The sequence below is a fragment of the Anopheles marshallii genome, chromosome 2 (genome assembly GCF_943734725.1).
Source record: "Anopheles marshallii chromosome 2, idAnoMarsDA_429_01, whole genome shotgun sequence".
Taxonomy (NCBI): domain Eukaryota; kingdom Metazoa; phylum Arthropoda; class Insecta; order Diptera; family Culicidae; genus Anopheles; species Anopheles marshallii.
The window spans coordinates 25819137-25845078 of NC_071326.1; the positions used below are offsets into that span (position 1 = coordinate 25819137).

At 44.3% G+C, this 25942-nt stretch overlaps 1 protein-coding gene across 1 annotated transcript in view; it reads left to right on the forward strand.

The window, feature by feature from the left end:
• Positions 1-16663: 16663 nt before the first annotated feature.
• LOC128718878 (protein couch potato-like) overlaps positions 16664-25942 on the forward strand; it is an 83951-nt gene continuing 74672 nt past the window's right edge. Inside the window, exon 1 of the mRNA XM_053812494.1 lies at positions 16664-16906. Within this exon, the coding sequence (XP_053668469.1) occupies positions 16664-16906 (243 nt within the window). The remainder of the gene's footprint in view (positions 16907-25942) is intronic.

The following is a 25942-nucleotide window of genomic DNA, read 5'->3' on the forward strand; positions in this document are numbered from 1 at the left end:
GGCATCGTTAACACCATGGTAACGGGTCCCAAACCCTACTGGGATGAGCCTGACGTTTGCCGATAATATTGGCAGTTTGGGGATTGGATTGGAAAATTGAAAAATTACGGTGGCATCGTCTCCCGTTTCAGCACCGGGAACAAGGCCGTTTTGGGGATTTAGTTGTTGGGTCGTGTGCTGTTGGATGTGAAAGATAGGATGTTTCACCTTTTCTTACCCGTGATACCGATGATCCATTTGGGGCAAGGTGTGCACTATGGAAATCAGCAAAATGGGGAGCGAGACGATACTGATGTTTATAAATTGTTTTTGAAAATTGAGATTTTTTTAACACATATCTTTCTATCTTTCTCTTCTTTCAGGTACGTACTGCACTACGAAGTCTTTCCAATTTTGCGTATGTAAGTTAGATGTCAATTAGAATTCTGAATCCACTGTTAGAGCTGGGCGACTTTTTTTTCCTCAAAAATGAATCGCTATATCGTAAGGTGCAACATATGTGCTGGTCATAACGTATCTCTCCGTGCGGTGAACACATTGTGCGAATAGCTGCATATTGTGGGCAAATCTGACCATCAGATTGGAACCTGTACAAACATACCTTCAGGCTGTGTGCTGACAGAAACAAAATTGCTTCACCCTGAAGGAATAAAAGGGAGAGCAATTAAGGTGAAGCGGTTCCATACTTACCGCTTCCGGTTCGGTTCCGGAGCATACGGAAATGCGCGAAAAAGAAGGCACTGACGCACGTAGAAAACCACAAAGGAACACGTGATGCCACACGTACCCACATCCGGTCGTGTTGGTGATGGAGCAATGTTCGCGCGATCGATTGTTACAATTGCCAATTACTTGAGGGTTAGTTTTGGTCGGTGCTGATTGGGTTGCGCTACAATTGCGAACGGAAACCACCGCACGCAAGGTGTACTGGAAGGTTAGGTAAAATTCTATTACACCTGCCAATCACTGAGTAATGGTGTTGTAGGAGTTGTTAATATAAACAAAGCTCAATATCACTTCTATTGCGATAGTTGCAGCCACCTTTACCCCACGCGCCACCAAGATTGGAACAAACACGCCGCAGACCGAAAGCAAAGTGCATCATTGGATCATTGGAGTGCTCTGCGTTTCGCGTGGGGTTTCTATAATGCACTTGTTTCACTCAAAGTCACGGTACTTGATACGATACCGTACTACCGATCGGATCTTGGGGATTAATTTTCAATTTAAAACTCCTCCCCTCCCTCGTTCCTCGAATCCCATCTCCACACTCTTCTCTTCAATGATGTTCTATTTTTATAATGCAACGAGAATGAAATTGTTCTTCTCACCTCATTGTTTTGTGTGCTTTCGCGCAACACGCAAAGTAAACTGAAGCGTACGGAAAAGTGGGTTCTCCTCGTGGTAACAAGAAAAAAATCCCGATAGTTTGTTTATCGTTGGCGCCCACATGGTACAGGGAGGGAGGGATTGAAAATTTGTGGCAGCATGCAATGACTCAATCGAGACGGGAGCACACCTGCTTCGGACGGATTCCAGAGCGCGAGCGATCTTTAATTAAAATTCACATCCATTCCTTTCGCGCTAGAATGGAATGCGGTGGAAGTGTTGTTTTCCTTCGGCCAAGTTATCGGGAGAAAATGTTTCGAAATGAAACCGAAAACCGATAAGTTCAATTGACCATGGCCTGATGAAATGTGTTAGTTATTTGCTGTACAGCTTCTCTTGCACACTTTGTGCAGCAGACTGTGCACCGGTAGTGGCACAACATCGTGGCTGGCTGATCGAGTCGATGAACTGTCATTAGGTGATGGTACCGGTGAAGGAGCAAGGGCGAACAATACACGAGCCACAAATAAAGCAAACAACAATAAAAAAAAAAAAATGGTGAGGCCTATGATCCTTTGTAAGTTTTCAATAACAAAAAAGGTTGTAACTATCTATGGCTGTGAGCTCATCGAGCCACCATCATCATCAAGTGATTCGGACACGGTTGAGCGAGTTTTGGGTAAGCCCTAAACTAAACATCACAAGCGAAACGCTGCAAAAAACACGTCGGACCCCAAACACCGGACCACATTTGCAACGCATGGTGGCTGGCAGTGTCCGTCACGGACCGTTCCCCCCCGGCACCGGTTGACCATCGTGGTCAACGAACGGATGAAACAGAAAACGCTTTGTGCTTTGGATTTGGTTTTATTATGAACAGCTTGTTGCTTTACCATCGGTTGCAAATAAACCGGCATGGATTCTTTCTGACTGAGAACAATTTAATAAATAATTTTTTGATAGTAATTTAGCACACATTATAATTTAGTTAGGGATAAAATAATTTCAGTTCTAAATAGGACCGTATTTCCTCATAGGAACAATTCTGTTCCAGTTATGTAAAGAAAAACCAAGAACCAATAATGTTGATCTAGATGTGAAAAAGCCTGCAGTTTCATATGTTTTTGAATCATGTTGCAAACCGTTTTTATGTTGCTCAGTGAGTAACTTCATGCTACCGTGTTTTGTGGGCAATTCAACCCCAAAGGTACGTGACCGGCATTACAGGAAGGTGTTTCACAGTCGGAAAAGCCGTTACATGAGTGTTTACTAATTGCTATCACTCAATTTCACACATGCACACACACAAACACACGTGTCTCTTGGCACGAAAGGTGGGCGAAACTCTAGGCACGGCGGCTGAGGTGGACATGTTGCATCCTTGAAATTAATTGGGATTCAGACGGAAACAAAAACAACAAACATTTGCAGGTGAAAAATGTCACGGTATAGGTGTTAGGTAGTGGTATTCCAACACGGACTTGGAACGGGTTTTAATTAGTTTACTTTGTTTCGAAACGTACGCGCCACGGTATTTGTTACGATGTGATGGAAAGAATTATTGAAAATTAAACAAATTGCAGCAGAAAACGAATGTTGGTAGCAAAATATAAATATATTCGCAATATATATCTAATAATTATTTTCAAAACAATGTTCGAAATGTTGAAAGTTTTTAATGTATAAAATAAAAAAAATTTCCAACAAATTCTATTTTTGATTATTAATGTTAATATTTTTGCACAGTTATTGGAAGTAAAATTTTAGTAATTTTATTAGTTCTGCAACTACAATATTTCTCATAAATGATTTTACTCTGTGTTGTCTTTAGTTTCAACTCAAATTTGTACAAGACTGCGAATGTACTCCAGTATAGGGCCGTTCAAACGGCAGCACACACCCATATCGGGCATCCAGAAAAAAAATCTTCATTCAGAATCCATTTGGCCCGTCCGTAAATCCGCATTATGATGGCGAATTGGCTTTTGTGCAATCTCCGGGAACCGGCCGGTCAATCCTTCTCCGGGGGCCAACGCCAATGCGCATTCGTTAGTGACCGTGTTTAACGTCAGCCAAAACACGAACACACACACACACACACACACACACTACGCAGCTTCAATCCGGATGGAGAATTACCGGGAAGCGGGAAAGGAAAAGAAACAGAATAACCCAGCACTGCAGAGTTGGATTTATGGATGGTTCCGTACAGCCAGTCAGGTCTAGGTGGGACTACCAGATGGCTGGGTGGGAAAGTGAATCCTTCTGTCTGCATCGGACAGTGACTGCACTCTTATCGCGATTCTTCATTCGCGTCCCGCGCTACCATGCATCGTGCATCCGGTTCCGGCCTTACGAACACGCTTCTCTTTTTTTTTTTTGGCCCCCGGAAAACAAAATGGACCAAACATTCCAAACACAGGTCAGGGTTCTGTCCGGATGGATTTGAAAAATTGCTTTTCTACGAACGAAGTCAAACCAGCATCATTTTGTATCACCTTCACCAGGGTGGTTTTGTTTGTCTTCCTTTCGGCAGCAGCAGCAAAGAACAAACAAACCCCCCCTCATCCTGACATGCTTTTCCAACGATTACGAAGAAAAAAGTTGGCAAATATTATAACTTTTTTAGGAGAATGAGGGGGGAAAAGAAATCTGATTCGCTCAAAATGGGTCCAATACGTCCGGGCGTTTCGTCCAGGAGTGACCACAAAGAAAGCCCGAAGCAGTGCTAAACATGGTTAAAGGGATAACATAAAACGCGAAGAGGAGAAATTACATCAACAAATGAAGAAATGTATAAAAATGTACAACGCTTACGCCTGTTACCCGGCTGGGAAAGGATGAGAGTTTTCCCCCCTGATTATCTCACCCTGTACTGGGTGGGCTTGAAAAATGGGTTACGAAAATGGCAATACCGGCTATTCCTGAAACGATTCCGAAGGTATGCAGGAAAAAGTGGGTTGAAAAATAAAAATCTTCCGTGTTTGAAGTCCATTTTTCTCGCTCCGAGCCGGATGGAAAATAAGGTAAACCCACAGGACACAGGTGGGCATTTGGAAAATTCAATGATAAAACGAAACGTTAGATTCGAACCGAACGCACCTTAAGGGATGGCACAGGGAAAAATAACCTGCCTTTGCCGTGAATGGATCCTTTACCGATCGAGGATCTCCTGTACATGGAGGTGTGCTTTTAGCTTTCACTCTCCAGTTTCGCAACCAAACGTACTGGCCGATTGTATGTTGTGCAACCGTTGGTTGTAGGTTGTTTTTCATCGACACTACCGTGCCAGTGATCCGTTTTCACTTCCTACCATGTTTCTGGCCGATGTTTTCCCAATCAAAAAGTGATTGATCGATAGTGCCTTTGAGAGTAGAGCAGCAAATAGTGTCCGCGCTGTGTATGGAAAAATGGCGCACCGGGAGTGAATGAACGAACGTTCGGTTCGGTTTCAGCCCGGAGCAAGGTAAGAAAGCTTGCTGGCCGGGTGTACCCCGCGGTGATTCTGATCGGATTGAGAGCTTTTCTTCCCTTTGTGGCTCGCTTTTGTGCGACTGTCTAATCAATATTCGCTCATTGATTGAAACAGACAAGGTAAAAAGGGCCTCTAGCCCGGGGTGTGTGTGTGATGAAAATCGGTCGTAGTGGAAAATAAGACCGATGGGGAAATGTTACCAAGTCTCGATGCAAGGAAGAAATTTCCATCACCGTGAAAAGCATCATGCCGAAGCGTTTCGCGTGAAGGTATGAAATTGAACCCTCCGCGCACTATCTAGATGGAAAGCGAAAGCGGGTTCGGTGCTCCGATGCAGTGGAAAATCGATCGAAAAATGGTTCCACCTGGATAGCTGAGGAAAGCGCCCCCCAACCGTTTGCTGCCCTTCCTGCCGCAGAACATCTGGTTGGCTGACAGTAATGAAGAAACGTTGCGGTAAATGATTCACCACGATCCACCGCACTATTCCATCCCCAATATTGAGGGTTTTTACATTTACCTTACAATTTTCTCATAATACGAGAAGTATCTTCTCGTGTCAGGATTTTGGTACGGAATTCTACCGAACCGTGTTCACGGGAAGAACGCTACTTGGTGCACCAGATTGGCGGTGAAGCGTTGCCGAGTGATTCAATCAAAGTGCCATGGAAAAGCGCTTTACCCATTCCGTGCGCCCTCTGGTGGTGGGCGAAGAAAAGGAAAAGTGTTGCATTTTCGCGATGAGTAGCAGATGGAGAAAGGAATAGAGTGCGAAAAGCAAATTGAATGCAAGTATGTGAGAAAGATAGTACTTTCTATCGCATGGCTGAAGACGGTATAATAGGGGGAAAATTAAGCAACATGAAGTGTGCATTTTGCAATCAGTGTCGAGCATGGGTGGATCGTTTCTCCTCAATTTAGCAGCTCGATCTTGCGATGTGGAGAATACCGACACGGAATGATCAGGATAAGGCTAACTTTTTGATTTATGTAGGGAAAGCAGTATAACTTAAATGAGCATTTTATAGTTTAGAAGACTGCCGGAAATTTGCTTTATAATTAATTAAATCCCCGAACGGGGTATGATTTTAAGCAAATATGCGCTTTTCATCAAACATGTTTAGGCACTTTTCGTCCTTTGAAGGAAGAACCAATTATCGTAGCTCCAAGTAGACTGCGAGGATGACAGTACAATATCCGAGTCCGAGCATGATTAAAGCATGTCTTAGAAATTCCTGCAGCTCTTTACTTCATTCCTTTCATCTTTGCTTGATTTCTTATCTTCTTGGCAGTAAGCTAACAACTTTTTTTTTAAACAGCGTTGAGTAAACTCTGTTCCGTGGGAGTTTTGTCGTCGCCTAATGCACTCCCCTGTCAATATTCATAATGAAACATATCCATTTTGCATCCCCATACTTAAGGTTCCCTGTGTGGACATTTCGGTAGTTAATATTCTGTTCATTCACCTCCACCAGTGTGGGCTGGACGGGTTTTGCGGGTCGGTAGCATACTTTTGATAATTATCTCGAAGGACGTGCGTTTCGTGACCGGTTCGGTAATGGGCGGTAAGGTGATTGGTTGTGTCCCCTGTGCTGGGAGTTTTACAAGTCTCGTATATTCATTAACCTTCTACACGTCAGAAGTGTGATGGCTTTCAGACCCAAAATGTCATCGGATGGAAATCTTTCGGTGTTATAATACACTAAAAGTCTTAATTAAGGACTCTCTGCCACTCCGTTCATTAGTTTTTGTACTGCCCGAATCGACCGGCGCAGGGTTTCGAATGGTTAAATACTTACGGACACACAAAAAAATACAGTGTAATTTCAGGTATGGGCAGGACATTTCCATTCGTTTGCATTTGGGCTGTGAAAGCACCATTAATCAACTTGAGCATGCGATGAACCATCGACCAGGCCAGGCTGTTGATGAGCGTATGACACATGAATGCGAAAAGCCATCCCGACTCTCCATCCGATTGGGTGCAGCGTCATCATTAATATTTTGTTACTTCATCATTCCTTTCCCAGCCCCGATGTGGGATGTGTTTGTATGTGTTTCTTTTTGTGGAGAAATTTGAAACAGAACAAAGCTAGAAAACAAGCCGTACAGACCGTGCTCGACACAAACCGGGCCAGTCCCTCTGCTCCTTTGGGTGTTCTGTTTGTCGTCCCAAAATGTTTTGTGACGGTGTGACGGAACGGACACCCATGCCAGGACATTACACGCGCAAAAGTAACATGCCTCGTCAGCAGCAAACTTACCGTACGAAAAATACATCCACCTACCCGAATCCTTTAGCAAATGGTTTGCGCAAATACCGACGGACCGGTGCCATCATCAGCAACTTCACCCAAAATCGGTATCGTCCTCGTATGCCGGTGCTGTTTGCTCCATTTCCATCGGCTAGTTTATTTTTTTCGGGCAGACCTGTAACTTTGACTTACGTTTACGGCCGCTTCAGCGACTACGCAAACAAATCCTAAGCGAGTGTCAGCACGCACGCTTGCACGTACGCAATTTCTAAATACGCAACACACGCACACACCCGCCCACGCCCCATACAAACACACGTGTGGCTCCCAGTGGGATTCGTTTCGGAAAAAGCAAGCCGGGTCCGCTTGTTGCTCCAGTACGAAACATTGCTGGATGTCTTTTCGGTGCTGTTTTCGAGGAAGTTGTTCGGGGGATGTTAGAGCAGCTATCTTATGCTTTTTTTTTATTTTTCACCCACAAAGAAGCCTCACCATCTTGTCCTGTGGAATGGGTGAAATATAAATACACCTTACCGAGATCGTCGCTTCGGCACGTAGTTGAGTAAATATTTTTGAGAAGCTTCATCATTCTTCCCGCACCAAACAGCTGCTCCGTGTGCTGGGTGTCAGTACGGTACACATCAATAAATTGGACCACAAGGAATCCCCATCGTGTTTCGCAAGCACTTTGCCGATCGTAAAGAACGAGAGGGTGGCGAAGATTCGTTGCAGATGAAGATGGCATCCACGTTAATTGAGTTAAGCAAATACGGGGTCTGTCTTTCATCCGTTCCTGCCGGAGACGGTTATCGATGAAACAATATTTATCAATCAAATTCAATTGAAAGATCATCGAAGATCAACTGTAACGAGACCGGGACCGATGGGCGAAAGTGACGGGAAGAACAGGGGGAGCGAAATAACACTCGGACAAATACAATTACCAAGCACAAATGATCATCTCGTGTTGGTGTGGCATGAAATCATGAAATCGTGTTACTTTATTCAGCTGGAAAAGAATAAAACTGCAAACAATAAGTCGATAGCAATGTCAAAACATTGGACCCCTAAAGCGGGAGTAGAATACTTTTACGGATTTAAAATGGAACAGCAAATCGAAAATAGCTATATAAAGGTTCCTCTGGTACTTCCACTCGGCAGCGTTCGCTCAGTTAAGTGAAGATGAATTAACAATTAAATTTAATGCTACGTTCGCTAATTGGGCTGCAAGAGCGTGAGTCTGGCGTTCTGCGTTGGTCGATATTTATCGAATCTTGGTACGGAAGCGCCACGGAAGAGGAGGATCGCCTGAGGAGTGATGTGAAAAAATTAATTAACTCAATCCACACGATTGCGCACAGCACGAGCATACGCGATACGGTGTTTATGGGCGATCTGTGCCGGTTTCTTCAGGCGTTAGTAGTACTAAACGTACTCCGAAGGATGCACGAAAACCAAGAGTAAATTAGGTTTGAGTTCATTTTCCGCGCTGTTGTTATGGGGTTTGTTGTTTTGCAATTTTTTTTCTATTTGCTGTCTGATGCTTCGTGCTTATAATTAAGGGCGGGAGAAAATACTTGCACTCGCAAATTAGCTATTACGGATTAAATGTGTATAAAAGCGTATCCAATGTATTAAGCTACTCTCAGGAGAAATCGATTAGTACCAACGTATACCGCTACTTGTAGATGCAAATAAGCCTGAATTGATGGTGTGCAAAACTAAATGGATATATGACACTCGCCTACAGTACAGCGAGTGGAATAACATGTTCAAGGGTGTGCTGCATTTGAATCCTTTCGTTGACAGCCATACCTATCAGCTCGCATTGCAGAATCCATTATCTCTCATTCCAACGACACGTGTCTACTTCATTTGTCAATCCATCCATTCGCTTTCATTCCAATTGCTTCGCCATCCTGGCTGATCAGATTCGCACCAGCTGTACCGTCACCTGTATCGATGCCAATATCAATCTGTCAGCATTGAATCTAGTGAATAAGGACTATACTTTTTTGTACTTTCCTCTCGCCGAGCACGAGTGTGACCAAATGCACCTTCGTGCTGTGTTGGATAATCTTATTTAGATTAGTACAGAGATGTTCGCTACCAACTACTAACCCTATTTGGTGCACAATACCATCATACCATCGACAAACAACTAGCAAGCACACGAACGCGAGCGATTGTGCATAATATATTCCTGCATAACAAACGGAGCATAAACTTCCCAGTATACAGTTGGAAATGGAGTTGTTGGGTTAAGAAGAGAATGTACACCCGAAAAGGTGGTGAAATACCTGTCAATACGCACAATGGCTTTAATGCTGACAGTTCAATGCACTGACGTATGCCAAAATCACACGCTTTCATCAATCACGGTTCAATTGAATGTGCACGAATTGAAATGATGCGCAATGATTTGTTCACTCGCGTCTTTCAGTCGACGGTCATGAGCCTGCCAGGGGTGTTTGGTGAGTTGAATGCTGTATTGAGCTGAAGTTTTGATAATAGTTTTCCTCCAAAACGTTATATCACATGTTTTATTTCTTCCCTACTTGGAAGAGTTTAATGTTGACAATTATCTCGTACACTACACCATAATTGCATTCTGTGCAACTTCAAAAATCACTACGCTGCCACGCTTCAAAAACTGACGTGCTGTACAATCCGTCAAACACATGCTGATGTACTGTACGTATAAGTTTTCTCTTGGGCCTTATCTGTCTAAAGCGGATCATCCGGGTACTTTTGATGTTCAGCTGTATGAAACTCCAACACTACCATCAAACAGTTAATCGCCGGCAGTGGGGAGAATGAAAAGACAGATGCAAAAATCTGCTGTAGGTGAACGCTCTGGCTAGTAGCAATTTGCTAAGCGCAGTGTTCCATACGCGGTGAGACACACAATAAATAAAGCTTAATCGTGTCCGAGCTGTTGTTACGGTTCTGGGCTGTTTGAAGGATGTTTGAGCTCCAACCGAAGTGACACCACATAACGATGTCCGGATGGAACATTCGGACTGATGTGTTGGAGATGCAATTCGGAAGGAATCCTAACTAGCGATGCTACCGATAGAGTACAGTACGTTCCAGTACCTTATTTCTTTCCCAGTGCTATGCTTCCGAATGGGATGGGTTGCACTGTGCAGAACAACAACTCACCGTACTGTTGGTCAGTGTCAGGATGTGGTGCGTACGATTCTTGTTTCTTTAATAAGAGTATTACCATCGTCGTCATCCGTACCGTTGTGGGGCAGCACACATACCGTTTGCATGCGACGTACCGGACGAATCGGTGAACAATGATACTCGCGCTGTGATAATCATGATGCTGGCCGTGGATGATTGTGCTTACGTAGCGGTCAGAATTGTCCCAAGCTGCACTAAAAGCACTACTTCCTGAGTGTCGAGTGGCATCGCCTTTAGTCTTTGGTGTGATTCTTTTCATGAACGACAGTTAGAACGGACCAATGTTAAGTAGCCCGTTCCTGCTCCATCCGTAGCAGACCAGCTCGGAGGGGGTTGGACTTCGTGGGTTTAATTAGCCACGGGTGGACGAGATGTATGTTTGCGATGGAACGACCACATTCCAGACGCATTCCGCCAGCAAACGCATTCCGCTCTTATTGCGATCGTTGAATGTGGCGCATGTTTTTCACCCCCCGAAAGATAGACTCGACCCTCTGTATGGAGAAGTGTCGCAAAGCGTACACGCAAATCCCAACCATTGTGTACACCTCGGTGAAAGCATTTCGTTCATTGCATTCCTTTGAGGGGAGTAAGATTTGGGCACAGGAAGAACGAAGCAAACTGCGTTGATAAGAGCGATTTCCTTTCGATGCTGTCCCTGCTTGGATGTTGCTTCCGGTTGAAATGAGAAGTCTCGCTAGCCGGGCGGTGGAACTTAACAGCAGCGAATATCTCGCGACGGCATCGTCCACGGGCACGATAGCTGTTGGAGATATGGAATATAATGGAAATAATTCATCCCTAATTAAGAGCCACGAATGAAACCTAGTAGGAAGATGGACGGGTATTGCGACGAGGAAAGGTGTGCTCTTCCTGCACGACAAGAATGTCCCGGGGGAACGGGCAAAAGCTTGCTAGCTCGCGTGAAAGAGAGTTTAGCAGGGCAGTCGGTGAGGGGCGTAAGGTTTAATTTTCTTTTAGCAAGATTTTGTCCGTGTTTGAGAGGCACTTGTTTCCGGGTTTGGACAATGGAACGGAGATCCTATGCTCTTCACCGAGTGTTTTCCGCTACGGAGGAAAAGATTAATGGTCAAAGGACTTACGGTGATGGTAAGGTGAGTCTGAATGTAGTAGTACATCGTGCTAGCGACATCCAGCGGGAAAGTGGTGACTGGGTAAATAGTAGCTGCTAATCGGCTTAAAAGGTCCAGCACTGGTTATTACACGCCTTTGGACGGATAAAACATTTTGATGCATTAAAGTGGAACGTTCCATCGGATGATATGGGCGCTGTGGGTTATGTAACATTAGACGCTTGTAATTCGTAGAAGTAAGTAAGTAAGTAATATGGATAAGAGTTTTTGAATTGTGGATTAATGAATGCAGTTACAAGACAACGAATTGTGGATACACTTATAATTGAATCGAAACAATGATTGATGGTTAATAACATGACATATTCATTTGAATGTATTGTAATTTGTCCAAATGTAAGCACACATATTCGATTGTACGGTTTGGCCTCGTTGGTAGGAAAATTAGTTCTAGGAATAGAGCAAATTCAAACCATTCATCAAAACCAGCGTCCACCGAGAACACACACTGGAATAGGAGGCATTGGTTGGCTTTTACGCAATCAAGTTCAATTGAGAAATTAATTGAAGAGAAATTCACTTTATGGTTGGACCAAGTTGGATCCAGCTGGTTACATATTGGGCAGCCCATTCCGTGTCGCGGATACCCACACCTGCAGTGTTGCACTGGCTGGCCGTAGCTCCCAGTATCAATTGGATTCTAATTTTACAATCATCTGCAACCTCTGTGCCCTGGTCCTGGTCGATCCATTGTCGAGCCGAAACTCGTACTAGCAGGTTTTTTTTTTCTCCAATATTAGGGAATGTCAATAGAACTTTTGCTCCATCGTACATTGCGCGTGTGAGGCAGCAATCTTTACGCTTTTAATTACAAAACTGCACTGCTATCCGTCCTGGGAACCTTTGGTTGACATTTGACTCGTGGTTTTCGAGTTACTGCCGACTTCTAATTACCGGGACAGTGAGATTACTTCCTTCCATCGATCAATACGGACGGTGGCGTTTGTGTGTGTGTCGTGCTTCATTGTGGTTTCTTTGAGCAATTGCCGAATGCAGTGGAAAATGGAGTAGCTACATTCGGAATGGCAAATAAAGATGTCAATTACTTTGTAGAAGTAATCAAAACATAGCTACTGGCCAAACTGTTCAATTTCCCGGAAAGTTCGTTTCGCATGGTACACTTGCTATGTTTTCATCGCAATTAGGCGCCACTTTATTTGCGGTTTGCATGTTTTGTTTTCCCAATATTATTCCAGGAATAAATTTCTGACAAATTTGCACTATTGGTCGTCATTGATCGTTGTGCTCGAAATTACTAAAAACAAAATGAAAATGAGTTATGACATGGGTGCGATGTGAAACCATCGCGTTAATTTTCAGATTCTCGTACACTTTCATCGAGTTCTTTACTAACGGTTATCCCGTCTAGCAAATTTTAAAGAGCAATAATGTTGCAATGATACAGTCATAAATAAACTTAACATATAATCACAAAAAAATGCTCAAGTTGAGGCACTGTTTTTCCCTTCATGATGTACAGCTGTGATCTCGTGAGCACACAAGTTCCCCGAGATGCGCTATGAAAAACTGTTCAGTTCAGTTCCTGCTATGCTTGAGAGGTTTCCTGTTTTGCGTCATTTCCTGCAGTCATTTGTACGCCGGAAGTAGTGCCGATCTCTGTGTTTGTATGTACGTACGCTCTCTTTACGGTCGAAACAGGGTGCCCTTCAGGACATGCGAGGTCGAGAGAAATATTTTTTAATATCCGCGTCCAGGATAAAGCAAATTTTATATCATGAAGGATTATCCTCCTGCAGCAGGCACTACAAATGTTTAGCGGTTTTTTGGCGAACAGCTTGCCAGTTAATTAATTCTGCATTGCTCTTGCACTTCAGAAGTGAAAAATATTGTTGGTTGCATGGTTCTCGTACAGCTATGCTAATATTAGTGCAGCGGGATGATTATGCATTGCCGGAAGGCGAAAATTTTGACCAACTCAACGACTGATCAACGTTTGATTGAGTGCGATCGAAGGGTAAAAGATAACATCATGTTTTCTCTGATGTTGTCTGCAAATCTCTGAATTCGCAGCCTGAAGCAACACGAGCCACCGTGCATGTTTTGCAAAGCGCACATTAATCAAAATTATAATTTCGCATTTCACCGCGATCGATTCGACGACGACACGACGAAAGCATCGTCCGGATTTTCGATGCAGTGTTTTTCGCTCACAGTGCTACATATCTTGTTTATAAGTGCAGCGTGATTAATGGTAATAGCTTTATGATCAAACCCGGAGCGACTTTGAATCGGTCAGCATGTTCTCTGGCAAAGAATGTTCATCTATCATCTGTCCGAGCACAAAATTGTTGTACGGTTTCGCTGAACGCGACCAAGATTTATCCATCGACCTAGAAGTAGGAACGTCTTCGGTGCATATTCCGTCACATAAATTTAATTTCCTCGCTTAAAATTGCAGGAGACGGAATTTAAAGCTAAGTAAAACCATGTCAAAAGAACAGAGAGAGGTTGAATTTGATGCAAAAAATGACAAAAAGATGCTCAGACGGCGCAAATATTTCAAATAGGGTTCGTTTTGTGCATACGTTCAATAAATTATAGAGTATCAGCCAACTTTGGCACGATTCCAGTGTCAATTCGGAAAGCAAAAATACGCTGAGATAGTTTTTTTACGTAGTCTCTAGCAATCCAATAGCACGTGGTACATACTATTCTGCTTTTTGCGAGTCCTTTCAAAGTACTACTATTTTTTCATTTAACCAATATTTTTTAACAATTAGTTTATTATGTAAATTAATCAATTGGTTAATTGCATTAATAAGCAAAGAGCTTAATGTTTCCTTTGTGTTATGATATTGAAGGTTATGATATCTTGGTTCAACCTCGTTTATACCGATAGAAATATTTTTATTTAAAGTATGGAATATAAAATAATCTTGACCAATGTGACGCAAGGTAGACCTATAGAATCAGCCAACGTTCCTAGGGTAGTTAGTTAGAATCCACTTATTTCTAAATAAATAACAGACTTTTCATAAAACAAAGGTTCTCTTAGAGGTGTTGTTTTAAAAGTGGCCGTTTTGGGAGTATGGAAAACATTTTTTTCCGTGCTCTATTCAACTGAGACGATTTACACACCAATCTTTGATGTACATTTCAATTCTTAATTCTCCAACAACAAAAAAACCGAAACTAAATATGCAATGGGCGTCCGGGTGTATTGGGCGTTTGTAATAAACACCGACAACATCCAGCAAACGAAGCCGCACTGTTCCACAACGCCAACGGCACAACACACAAGCGCAAAAACATCGTTGCAGCGGGCCGCAACTGCAACGATGATGATCGATTGCGTTGCACTACGGAACGCTGCGGCCGCGGAGGCGCATCGTATTTCGTTACGTTATTTCTAAACCGCGGCCAGTTCACACCACACCGTAACCCTTCACGTATCTTGCCCGCCCCTCTTGCTTTTCCTTGCGACTCAGCACGGTGTGCGCCTTGGTGGTAAGTGCATTGGCCATCGATGCACCGGTTTGCCGGGTTGGGTAAGAATTCGCAAGCCACCGCGTGTGTGGGATGCTGGGAAGGGTGGGTTATTATGGTTTACCGGTAAAGGGGATCGGTTTTTGACACGTCACAACTGACAACACCTGTGCCGAATTGGTACGTCCATTGCTGCGAACGAATGTGAAGTCGTTTAACGGTGCGGTACTGCAAACGGTACGCTAATAATAAACCCCACCACCACGGCGAGTTCCACAGCGTCTGCCCGGTGAGAACGTGCACCGAGTCAAGTTCGCCCTGGCTCGTACTGGGCCCGTACAGATTGGTACGGTTATAGGATGGAAGCACCTCTGGAATGGGTCGTACCGACCATCCGGGGTAATCGTTAGCGCATGAGTTATGATGAAGATTTTAGGCAACAGGTTCCCCAGAAGTGTCGTTCGCGCACACCGGAATGTTTATGATGCCGCTGTAGCACTTTACAGAAGTGGCCCAGATTTGACGATTTCTCTATCGCTTGGTCGTTTCTCCTGCAGCATCAAGGCAAATAATCTCAATTAAAGTATATCTTAACATTGAAAAATCATAAAAAAGTTTTGATTGAAAAAGTGGATACAGTGATTTTTTTTGGGATGTTTTTCCAATACTCATTCTCGTCTATCTTCCTGCTTGATTGCTTGTATCTTGAAACACCCATTTGCGATTACTGGTGTGACATCCATCGAGGTCGATTTTCGTACCATAATTGTGGTGTCTTCATGCCGCAACACCATTAATTATTTGTGGAATTGTGGGAAATCATCGGCCATATCTTCTCACTTCTCTCCCTCATGGGTTGAATGGTTTATGCGCGCAGGATTCACCTAAGCTCCGTTTGAGATCTCACGTATGAGCTGGCATGCAGCTGGACGACTACTGAGTGTGGAGTGAGCTGCATGAGGGGGAAAATATTGCGAGACGATCTAGAGTTAATCCATGCCTTCGCCGTGCTGGACCGAATTAATTATACAAATCTCAATCATGATACTCCAACTGCAATCAGTACAGTTTGACCGCAGCGTTAAACCCATTTTGCTACAGCTAGTGATGGTGTAAAGGATGGCACTAGTAATTATAGAGAGATTATGTTTTATGTTAAGGTGGATTTCGTACCATGAATTCTTTGTCGTGTAAATAATTTAATCGCTACTAGTGCACAAGTTTCGTGATATTTCGTGATATAGCTACTAATATTGCATAATGCTAATGGACAGTTTTTACCTTTCCTTCTTGCAGGATCGACACATGGTGTTCGATTCAGTGGCGCGTCAGTAAATTCCGTCACCATTTCGTCGACCGTGGTGAAACGCAGGCCAGCGCCGCAGATTACGGTAGCGAGCGGCCCGCAGGTCCTATCGCCGAAGCGACTCCGCACGACCGCGCTGCCCGGCGTCGCGGCGGCTGCCCTTCCGGCCCTCGGCAACTGCCTCGTCCCGGCGCATCCATCGGCCGCTGCCGCTGCCGCCGCCGCAGCCGCCCTGCTGCAGCATCAAATCCATCAACACCATCATCAACAGCAGCAGCAACAGCAGCAGCAACAGCATCTTCAGCAACTACACCATCAGCAAACGTTAAGCTCGGACGTACAAACTCAGCAGGCACAGCAGCAGCAGCAGGTGCAACAATCGATCTCACCGCAACCGAACCAAGTCTCCGTATCGGTTGCTAGTGCTCTCGCCGGCCAATCGCCGCTGGGTACGAATCCCACCAGTAGCACCGGAACACCAGCAGTTGGGGTAGGGCAGCCGCCGATGTTCAGCTCGCCGGTCGTTGCACAGTCGAACGCCGTAGTCAGCAGTCCGTCTATGAACGGAGCGCTGAACGTGAACGCCGTGAACGCAGCCAACAACAACCACACCGGACTCGGACAGACCGGCCAGTCGGCCACCGGCAACCTCAAGATGGACAGCTCGATGGGACAGATGACACCGATGGCACCGCTGGCATTGTCGCAAAGCATGGATTCCGTAAACACGGCCAGCAACGAAGAAGAGGTAGGTTTCATTTAAATGTGCTTGAATTTCCCCAAGGTGTTGTCTATTGCGATATTATTAACCGAGAGACAAATTACTAATCTGGAATCGATAAAAAATCCTCCTCGCTGGTTTATCTCGCGTAACTGGCGTTTGAATAAATACCAAACAGCGAAACCCGCGATCATCCACGCGAGCATTATATCGAATATTGGACACACATGCCAACGGAGACCTTTTCCTTCGATTTGGCGTCCGGCATCGGTCGGCTCGGTGTCGCTGGCATTATGATGATCGTGACGATTGTGCGGCGACATCTCCCCATTACTCACTCCCCGCGCCCTGTTCGGGGAGCGGGACGTGTAATTCAATCCTATTTTTAAAAGATTCATTCCGTTTCGGTCACAATCGACTATAAATATTGGCGGCACTGCTACAAGAAGTCGCGACCAGCCGATGACGCGCGCGTTTTGCAGCGAAGTGCAGTGTCGCAGTGCCGAAGGGTTGAAAAATGGTTCCACACATCGAACCGCCAGGGTGCCAGATGACGGGAGTACCAGCGCAATGGATGTCTGTAATTTTAGAAATTGGTGTGTGTTTGCCCATCATCACTGGGTTAGTTTTGCAAACCTGCCCCACCGTGGCCAGTTCCAAATGCTGCTCAGGTTGCAGTTGTGCGTCCCGTTTCGATCTGGTCGCGGAGAAGATCAGTTGATCCGGTGGACATGGCGCGCTGATGGGACGTGCGGTCAGTGCGGTGTGGCATTTCTGTGTCGCAACCTTGGGCGAAGGGCGGCGTTGAATGTGTGTTGCTGCGTGAAGCGGTGTCAATTCGTACCTGATCGGGGACGGTGTAGGACGCTGCCACAACATCGTTCAACGCGAGTCAAATTGCCGTTCGGGGCTGGGTGAACAATCCGATCGCTCCCATAATGATCCGGCTCGGTAAGAACGCATCGCACCGAATGGTTTTTGATATTTGCATTCGATGGTCCCGGACCGAAGGGGTACACGTACTGCGTCACCTATCAGCTAATTATAAATTGTCTTTGGTTTCCATCTAGTGCGACACTTTTCCGGCTAGTGTTTCACCTTTTGCCGACACCCGACACGCCTCTGTTGCATCTGGGAGCGATTTGAAACTAATCCCGACCGATCATGTTGAAGGTGATCGTTGCCAGTTTGGAGGTGAGAAACGTGCGAAACTGCGCCCCGGGTTGGATCGCATAAAGGATCACGCTCAACTGCATATTAATATGCACAGATGCGATCACTTTGGCAATCTGACACCATTGCGCGGTGCATTTCGTATCGGGGAATCGAATGACGGAAGCGCATACGAAACCCGGTAGTTGAAACGCTGGTTGAGCTCCGTTTTGCAGTGGAGACTTGTGTGTATGGTCTTTGGCGTAGGTTTTATGGAATTGTACGACCGATTTGTAACATTTATTTAATGCTTAGCTTATTGATCAACACTCGATGGACAAGATCCTTTCGAATTGGTTCTTCGCTGAGAAACATTCCATCGTCAAGTCGGTAAATGATCATCGTCGATTAGCGAACGGAAGAGTAATTGGTGCCGATTAACGCCAAGATGCAATCGACTCGTTGTCGAGTCTCATCAAGCCTTTGGAAACCGTCCCGGAAGAGTGATCAGACTGCGGTGAAGTATTTGGCGTACCGGTGTAATTTATCCACTTCTCGTTGGTGATGTGTTTGTTTTTAGCTATGGATCTTTAATCTTCTTGTCAATATAGATCCCGACATGGTAACGAGTTGGGAATTAATTTATGCGCTCGAACAGTACGGTTCTAGGTCAGCCTGCCTTACCACCGATCCCATCCATTCGCTCCAAGCGAATGGGAACTAAAACCATCTCTAGTCCCAATCGTGCCCTACCAATGCTGAATTCGTTAGACACGTGTTCTAGACCAAACACGAGTGCTCGAAATCTCGATGCACTGATTAATGATGGGTTCGTTTGGATAGTTTTTTCCCCCCCGCCAAGTACATCTTGTCTTGCCATCGAGCAGTTAATTTTTATGATGCACAGCCCTTAATTCTTGATTGCATTTGATCACCTCCAACGCCCCGAACGTGATCAACATTGTATGTGTTCGTCGAAACTGCGCCATGTCATATAAATCAGCTTCATCTTGCCGTGCAAACTGGTGCAAATTATAGATGATGGTTTTTCTGTAAGACTACTTTTTTTTGGATTTGGCTAGTGGTGACGCGTAGTAAGTGTTGTACGTAAAATTGGGACATAGTGCTCTAACGCAGACAACCTGATACGACTCATCGGAAGGTGGTCAGTATGACGTTGATCAGAAATGATGTGACCTTTTCAGAGTGATTCGCAATGTAAGGTGTTTCAAATCTTTAAAACTTTTAAGTATATGCAATATTATTTTTTGGCGTAACTGTTTTACTTCAAAGTTAGTCAAACATAACGACTTAACTCGGAGTTGAATGGAAAATATCAAGATTCCTACGCAAAGCTACAAAGTTGCAAAGTTTCTTTTACCAAGAACTTGTTGTTTCGTTGGAAGACAATCACGATAACCTTTTCGAGTTATGATCAGTTAATGTCTCTCATTACTCGAAATAATTTAACTACGATACTTTGCGGTTGTACTAAGCAGAATGAGCTGGAATTGTAGCACATAAAGTTTTTCGAAACCATCTGCCATAATTTCCGGTTGTTAAGATTCGTACAAAATTTCGATATGCTCTTCAAGACGAGATTTGATGTTTAATTATCTGCTTCATAAACTCAAGTAAATGAGAAATGTATAACAAAAGTGAGAACCATAATTCATATCAAGGGTTCTACATTTATCCAAAGACATAAGTTATAAGAAAGTTGATGATGAAGATAAGTTCGTATGTAAATGGTTTTTGCTGGCTAATTTTCAAAATGAAAGAAATTGTTCTCAACAACAACAATCGAGCAAAGAGTTATTTTTAGGGCAATGTACAGACTACTTCTTCATCTTCAATATCTCGCTATATGATGCAAGATTAAGCGCTGTGGAACTTGATTGTCGTTAACGAAGAAAGCACTCAGCATAACCATCATCGCGTAAATACTACGCGAATAAGTACTTTGAACGTGTTCACCCGTCCAAGCGACTGCTCTCCCTTCCCCAAAAAAGGAGTTATAGTGTGGCAAAACGCGTGAGAGAAATGAGTGTATCGCAGGGCGCTGGAAGAAGCGTTATTGTGATGGGTCCCCGTTTCTTCAACTCCATACAAACCCAGATGTATGGATGGTGAAACCTGCCAAAGAACGATGACTAAAAGACACGAAAGTACATTATCCTTGACTTCCAACTCCATCTCCATAAAGTGGGCAAATAAAATCCAATGTAATATGAATGAGGTTTTGCCCGGTGCGCCTGAACGAAGTTTCATTGCACTCAACGTGTGGTGCTGGGCGTTTGAAATGGTGGCAAAACATGTGGTTTTTCCCTGCTTGTCCCGTTTTGTTTTTTTTTTTTACCAATTTACCACCTTCCTGGTGGCCACTCACTCTGCGGGATTTGTTCCTTTCTCCAAGCTGCTAGCGTTTCGTTTGCGGAACAGCTGACAGGACGGCCAAGTGCAGGACGAGTTGTACGAAGATGGCCAATAAAAAGCTGATCACATTCATCATCCAACGAAACCCATCCATCAACCTTTGGCGGTGGTGAGCAGAGCTTCCTCACAAGGAGTTCGGGATTTTGATGTTGAGGGTGGCGAAGTGGAGAAGAATGCAAATTTTATGAACTCTCCAACCGCTCAAAGTGGATTGGCGGTGTGCGTTTGAGCTAGAGAGTGGGAGTGTGTTTGTGATGAAGGTTTAGCCATCATGTTTGATTGCGACAGCTGTGGTACGATCGTCAGAGTTATGCTGGTGGTGCTATCCGTAAGCATACAGCTTGTTTTATGCTTAGAATATAAACTTCAACCCTTCCGCCCGACCGACCAACCGGGCAATGAGATGCTAGGGTTTGGCTCCTTTCACATCCCCATCATAAACCCACTCCGCGTTCCTCCTCAGCGCGTTCGGGTTGGCCCTGTTCTAGGTAGACCTGTCAGTTCGGTTGACCTCGAGCCGGTTCGACACGATTGCGCAATCAATGAAGCACGGAAAACGGCACGGGTACGAGAAGGCGTAATTGCTGTAAACATGTTTCAATCATTCATGATTCACGAAGCTTACAGTTTACTCATCTATCTGCACTGCTTCGTTGCGTAGCCAGCATAACTACCTTTCAAGCATGCACACCCATTGTCCTAGAGGTAGCTTCGTCGCTAAAGGACAAGCATATTTGCGGTCTGAACATTCTCCAAATTTTATAGCCTAATACAATTCCAATAATATTATACTTAAAATATTTTATTGTTATTTTTGAAACCTGGATGACATACGTAAAGTGACAGAAAACCATGTCTAATGTGTCCGAATTGCCGGATAGAAAAAAAAAATGAAAAATTATGAATTTAATATTCATTCCTTCGAAAACTTAATTTCAATTTCCTTGCAAGAATCTCCACTGTAAACCGATCTAGTAGACTATGCTGTCACTTATATGCTGTGACAGTTGCTTTGTTTACATCACATTGAATTTGGTTGGTCTCGTGTACTACTACTATCACACTGTCCGTCACCGTATCCATTAACCACGCTGGACAAACACGAGCTTCATTCCGTAAAACATATGAACGACCCATCTGTGGCAATAAATATGTGTACTCCATAAATGCGCTCATTGCAGTACCGTGGGCAAGACACCGTCCACCCTCGCAGCAAACCTTGCTTGGAGAGGCTAAGCGGCACTATAGCGAATCGATTCCGTCACAAACGGACGGCACACACACCAGTTGACGCTTTATCGTCTCGCCGTTTCATCGACCGACCGACATATGCTGTTAATTATTTGATACATGTTTAATGATGACGTTTATGTAGCTTCGGGCAAGTTTGCATGGTCGCTGCTGGTGGGTTTTCTTGCGGGCTGTCATCACCGACCCGGTTGGTTTGGTGCGTCCTATCATGAGCATAATTCCTTGTGCCCGGATGCTTGGAGACACTCGGTCTAGTTTGATGCCATAGACAACCGTGGGGACATCATCTTGAACGGTTCGAAACCGTTCTGGCGCCTGCTAGGTTCGAGTTTGTTTGCAAATGGGTAAGATGTGGGGTCGGGGCTTTTCAGACGATGGGAATACGGTGGAAACATGTGTTGATAGTCCCCATTCGGCAAACAATCCGGAGACATGCGAATGAATCGGGTCGGAACCGTTCATTCGTTGTTCAAATATTCTGCAAAATGATAGATTTTCTCCGAATGTGTTGGGCTAGCTATCGTGGTTCGAAGGGAATGATTAATTTATTTAGTTGACTGGATGTGCTTTTAGCGATAATGAAATGTTCGGACATTGAGCAGATGTTTGATCGGGCAAATTTCTTCAGAATTTATATTCCAGCCCATCGAAACCGATCAGTTTAGCTCCGGTTAGAAATGTTTCCTTTTGACCTATTAGAACCCAGGCACGCTGGTACTGGTGCTGGTAAAACTTTAAAGCACCAAACTTCGATTAGTAAATCCATGGAAAGGATTTAGATACATCGTTTGGCTAGACTTTTGTTCAAATTTTGCACTTTCAGCTAGATAACCTTTCGCATTGGGAAATATTTACATCCGGGAAGTACGGCAACCCGGCAAAGGGACGTTACGCATTTGAAAAGCTCATCCCTTCCGGCAAGAATTAGGGTGAGATGATAAAGCACGGGAGCAAGCCAAGTTTGGAACCGTGCTCTTAGAAGGTGACCCCTCGTTTTGTGCTGATAGTGTAACATATATATGCTCTTGTGACCGTCCTATCAGCTCATTGCCCATCCTTTGGAGAGAGTTTTCTCGGACCGGAAGAAGTAAGAGTTTTTCCAGGGTAAAATACACATCTAGTGGGCGGTTATGAATGTATGGAGCAGATCGGCACAAACGATTGTGTCGGCTTCGTCGTAAATGCAGCAAATGTTGTCGATGTGCTGTGTTTGCTCATGGTACAGTTTCCATTGCTGTATGTGTGTGTGAGTCTGTGTTGTTTTTTTTGCTGTGCTCAGAAATGAAACGACAATCGGAAAAGCCGGGTATGGAAAAGGGCAAGTACTTTGTTTGCTTGTTTGTTTATTTATCTGAGCGAATATTTGACCGTTTGTGGGAACGGTATCGGGTTTGTTGCTACGATTGGAACCATCGTTGCATTGAACAATTTTCCCAGGCTGCAATGGCAAAATGTGTGCTCGTTACTCGCTACCGTGCTAGTGGCAATCCATGCTTCCGCTTTGGCCCGAATGCGCCTGTTGCAAACTGGTGGCCGTGCCGTTTACGTTCCGTTGCGATGCGTCTGCAAGAAAGTTATCAGAGCAATTGCAATCAATAGTGTATGCTCTGTTTCTAGCACGGTACTGCATTGTTGCAACGCAGGGAACTAGACCACCGGCGGGGGAAAATGTGTCTGGGGAAAGTGTAGGTAGAATAGACGGCTTAAATGGGATCAGCTTTTCACGCCTCCCGTACTTGAAACTTGTCGGAGAAAACTTGTTGTCTACGTAAGTGGAAGGCCGATGGAAAGTGGTTCACTCCTCAAATGGGGGCAACATTGTGCATTGAAATTGGATCCACCGTTCGGAGGGCGTGAGTTGATAGGCTAAGAAAACAGTTGGTGACAGCATGCAGCACAGTGGTCAATTGTTTCGTATGGAATAGGGTATTGCTTCTGTCCCTTTCCGAATGACGATAACAAATCTGATGGGCGTATCAGATGAGTTCGGTTGCATAGATTCAATGCAGGTTACAACTTAATAAGCAGCAACACTAGTATAGCATCTTTTTGAGCTTTTTAATATACTACTACCAACAGCCATTCAAAACAAAATGTAGTAATTTAAAGTATGATAAATGGGTATTAAACGATTAAAATATTTTTGAACGTTTTACAATATATGTTGCCCTGAAAATATGATTTGCTTATAAGTTTGCATAAATACTTTATCTCAAATTTTGAGTAGCACAGCATACTGACGGCTCCTCCTTCAATATTCTTCTTGCTATAGACAGAGCAACTAGACGCATTTCGAGTGTTTCATTTATTATTCAATTAGAAACATCTAATTGCTGCATGTTTCATCACCGACTGCAGCATCATCCGTGAGAGCCATGTCCAACATAAATAATGATCGTAAACACAAACCATCGTCAGCAGGAAGGATCGGATCTCTTCCCACAGTGCCCGGGCACCAAACTCATTTTACTGCAGTGTGAATAATTAAAGATTTTAGACTCCCCCGCCAGTGCATAGCATATCTGAAGCGTTTCTTCCAACAGCTTCCCAATGACTGGACCGAAACTAGTGGCCTGTCTTGGTGAGAGACGAAGATTTTAAGGACCTTCCGGTTTTTCGTTTGGACAGCATTAGTCATCAAATTATCGAGCAGCATCTGTCGGTGCTTTCCTTCTGGCAAAAAAAAGAGGATAAAACAGCAAACTTCCCCAAAAAACACTAAAGTGCGAAACGAGACGAGACAAAATCAAATAGAAACCTTCAACTTCAAACCCGATTGTCCGGGTTGGTTTTTCAATACCTTTTTCCCACGTTTTCTTTCTCGTTCCATCCTGCTGTTTCGATACGAAATGATCACTTTTTACGAGGCGTCGAGTGTTGGCAAAACTTCCTCCTGTTCCGGTTCCGGCTTCTGTCTTGCTTTTTTTTTCCATTCCCCCGCTCGCAAACAAAACCGCTCCACATAAAACGGGCTAATGAAAGCAATTCCCGTTGATATTTTACCAGGCGTTTTATGAGTTTTCTTCCAGCAAGTAAGCACTTTTATCAACCGTTTCTTTCCATCCGCGTTCAAGTCTTGCCGACGAAACGATCCTCGAAGTGATAAAGTGGCCGGCAATTAATTCGCTGTGAAAGGACGCGCCGACGTGGAATCATGGCCATCATCATCAGCTCGTCATCGTTAGCGTATGTTTTTTTTTTTTCATTAGAAGAAGAAAAAATATCTCCAAATGGCGAAGCTGCTGGAATGCTGCTTCTTAATTAGTACCGTTGTGGAAGGTGGAATTTTAGGAGTTGGTAACGAATTTCGTTAGTTGGTGGAAAGCGCGAATAAGCTGCAATGGAGACGCATGGTATGTTTTACGGGAGATGTCAACTTTTGATGCTGTTTGATCGTTACCAAAATGTTAAAGAAGAATTTGGAACAATACTTTAAACTATACCGCTTCTGATTAGTAATGATGTTTTTCTAATTACTTTTTTCTGTGTAAACAAGCTTCTCCAGTAACTAGAGTTTGGATACCCTAAAGCTCTTGTTCAAACTGCACATGTAAGTCTTCATCAAAGCAGACAAAATATTAACTTGCTCCTTTTCTCCGCCGTCCAAGCTGATGCTATGTCTCGCCATCGAGCAATCGAGCAAATAAATCCTCCACTAATGTCGAAAGATTTGTTGTAAGGATTTGATAAATTGGCGACCGGATTGTGAAGCGTAAAGCCCTCGCCCCTAGCACACGTTCGCAAAAGACGGACGGTTACAAGTGTTGGCAGTGAAGTGTTACGGTGAAGAGTGTGCCTTTGTCACATTTTCCGCACACCGTAAGACCACCCCGTGCAGGAAGTAGGGATGGAACGAAACATTCGCTCAAGTGTGATTGGTTTACTTCGCCGGATCGTCGAAATAAGAGCCATGGCTGGGTGGCGAACACTTGAGTGAACGGGAGAAACCCTCGGAAAGGGACATGGTTCGTTGGGGCAGGCCGTTTGTCCGCCGGTAAGATATCGGCGACGGAAATATTGAAGGCCTTTCGAGAGTCTCGTGGAAACAAAAAAAGGACCCGGCCCGGTAAAGGTATGGTTTCGGATTAGTTTCCCTCAGTGTGAAAGCGATTCATCTTCGGTTCGATGTGATGGTTGGGTTGAGCGAGCAAAAAACAAAAAAAAACAGGACCGCCGAACACACTGAAGAGCTTGGTTTCGTGCCGTATCGAATTTGGTTCACTG